Raw genomic sequence first — 2,837 nt, 5'->3', positions numbered from 1 at the left:
ATAATATACCGATAATTTTGTTATGGTTCAAGTATTATCAATAAAAAGTTTTATTCATCTATATATATTTTTGTGTGGCATTTAGAATTTTGAAAGAAGTTTGTACGTTTCTTAGATCAATAACAAGATCATTTGATTGTAAAGTATTACAAATGTCGACAATATATAGGTCAGAAATATTTTTTTCTAATAGAACGTTCTCCGGACTAATTTGTAAAGTGTTAACCTTCATCTTCCACGGCTTGGACAACTTGATATGGTACTAAAAGCGCGGGTAAATCTATTTTTAACTTTTAACTCGGTATAGTGGAGGTGAAACAGCGCAGTTAACAATACACCGCAAATTACTGAATATCGAAACGTTTAATTTAAATAATCGAAAGTTTTAAAAAAAAGACATGCTAGGGCATTAATAGCGGAAAGATTTTGTATTACCTATTCATTTATTGGGTATGGGTTTCACCGTTTCAGACATTGAAACGTTCAGTTTTTATAATACAACACACATTGCAATGTATCAATCAAACGAGTCTGAAATTATAAAAGAAAAAAATACTGCGAATCCCTGAAATTTGACATTAAAAATGTTGAAGATTTGCGTTTCGTCAAATCGGGTTGTTCAGTAACTAACATTCATTCTCTTCACATCAAAACTTTACAATCAGTTGTTTAGTTGAACACAATCCAGTGAATTCGATAAAACTTGAGGCAAGGATTATGCAGGGGCAATGTAAATAGTTTAAATACATCGGAACACAGGAGTCCGAACCAGAGCCGTGTTTAACATTGTAATTATAAAGATAAACCACCGATATTGCATTTTGCAAACAAAACGTTTTAATATATATTGTACGAATTTGCCCTTTAATAAGTTAAAAGTGACCGACTACAATATCTTCTTATAGAAATTTAAAGTGTAAATAATGAAATTCCATTGATCTTAAAAGTTATTCCAAATAATATTTTTATTCCAACATCAGTGAAGAGTGGGGCAGTTGATTAAGCCTTGGAATTCAACGATGGTGCAACGAATTTTGAGCAATATTCTGAACTGACTAAAAGGTGATGGCTTTCCTTAAATCTCCTTTCTGTAGTAAAAGAAGAATAAAATTTCAATCCATTTTTAAATAATAAGAACTAAAGACAAAAATAATTTCATTATTTCTCATTCCATTAAGCTTATCTTCAATTTTATAACTTTTACAAGGTTTTGATGTAATCCTACCCAAACTCTTCTGTGGAGACCCAAGAAGAATCATACTTAATGTGGCTTGGACAAGGCAGAGTCAAGATTGATTCCTAGAATAAGTGGGTTGTACAATGAACAAAAATTTAGTAACTGCCTTTGGAGTTTCACAAGCAATTCTGAGAGTGATTGACAGCATCAATACCAAGACCATTTTCTCCGGATCAAACATCAGAACATACCTACAACTTAACAAATTAGGTTTTGAATACAAGTAGAGAATTCTGCAGTTTATCATTGGAATTCTTTATTTTTTTTCCACAATATTCCAGAAAAGGATGGTTATAATTCTCATTCTTGTGATCAAATGCCTCCATGGGTACTTGACAAGGAAATAGACTTGAGGTACAGAATCTTATTGGATGGCACTGATACTAGATTATTCATTTATTTCTGCTTTCAAGTTCTATCTTTCTAATCCCTCATGCAAACTGGGTTCAATAAAGAAAACTTTTCAGTCAGGCTTGCAAAGATGATACAGTCAAAAATTTAAATCTATATTTAGAGGACACTTATAGTGTAACAAACCACAAGCAGCATTGCAGACCAGTAACTTGTCCAAGGGAAATTGTTTGCTCATGCTGCTGTGGACAGTTTAAATCAATATGGAAGAAGGATAAGAATCCAGGCTTAAAAACGGAGGGATATTGTATACTTGGATTTCCAGAAGTCATTCACTAAGTTGCCACATAAAATACTTGTCCATAAATAAGGATTTGAGGAGTTTGGGCTGATGTATTTAGCATGGATAGAGGATAGGTGAATAAATAGAATATGGAGATTTGGGATAAATGGGTGTTTCTGTGGTTGGAGGTGGTGAGAGGCCCATGACTGCACTGTATACATTCATGATTTAGAAGATGAAATCGAGTGTAGCATATTCAGTTCTGCTGATGACACTCAGATGAGTGGAAAAGCAAATTGTTCAGAGGATGTGGAGAGTTTCCAAAGAGATATCTAGATAGATTAAGTGAGTGGACAAAAGTCTGGCAGAAAGAGTACAATGTTGGTAAATGTGAGGTCATCAACTTTGGAAGAAAAAAATAGATCAGATTATTACTTAAATGCTAAACGATTACAGCATGCTGTTTTACAGAGAGACTTGGGAATTCTTGTACATGAATTGCAAAAGGTTGGTTTGCTGCAACTGTGTAGGTACTGACTGGCAAGGCTGCACCTGGAGTACTGTGTGCAGTTCTTGTCTCCTTACTTGAGAAAGATTACAGTGGCTTTCGAGGCAGTTTTACCTTGTTGATTCTGGAGATGAGGGGGCTTAGCCTATGAGGAGAGATTGAGTTGCCTTGGAGCTATACCCTCTGGAATTCAGAAGAATAGGAGGGGATCTTATAGAAATACATAACGTGAGAGGCAGGAAAGCTGTTTTCATTGGTAGGTGAGACCAGAACTAAGGGACATAATCTCAAGGTTTTGGGGTGTGGATTTAGGATAGAGATGAGGAGGATTGGCTTTTCCCAGAAAGTAATTAATCCAAGGAAGCAGGAGAAGCTGCCTCATAAAATATATCAAAGTTAGATTAATTTTTGCATTGCAGAGGAATTAAGGGATATGGGTAAAAGGCAGATAGGTCCAG

General features: G+C 34.8%; 1 protein-coding gene across 10 annotated transcripts in view; it reads right to left on the bottom strand.

Moving 5' to 3' along the window:
• Positions 1–2,837, bottom strand: part of ppp1r42 (protein phosphatase 1, regulatory subunit 42) — a 107,549-nt gene that overhangs the window by 6,285 nt on the left and 98,427 nt on the right. For 6 of the 10 annotated variants that reach the window (XR_011352256.1, XR_011352259.1, XR_011352260.1 and 3 more), the window contains one exon: positions 948–1,088. The exons of 1 other annotated variant lie outside the window; for it this stretch is intronic. Coding sequence is in view for 4 of the 9 variants with exons in the window: in XM_069921331.1 (XP_069777432.1) it covers positions 1,000–1,088 (89 nt within the window). In the remaining 5 variants the exon portion in view is untranslated. Of the gene's footprint in view, positions 1–947; positions 1,089–1,225; positions 1,300–2,837 lie in introns of those variants that run through there. 3 more of the 10 variants (XR_011352255.1, XM_069921332.1, XR_011352257.1) reach the window with 2 other exon arrangements.

The sequence above is a fragment of the Narcine bancroftii genome, chromosome 2, assembly GCF_036971445.1.
Source record: "Narcine bancroftii isolate sNarBan1 chromosome 2, sNarBan1.hap1, whole genome shotgun sequence".
Classification (NCBI taxonomy): Eukaryota; Metazoa; Chordata; class Chondrichthyes; order Torpediniformes; family Narcinidae; genus Narcine; species Narcine bancroftii.
Note: the sequence above shows the minus strand (reverse complement) of the source record. Positions and strands in the feature narration are given on the sequence as shown.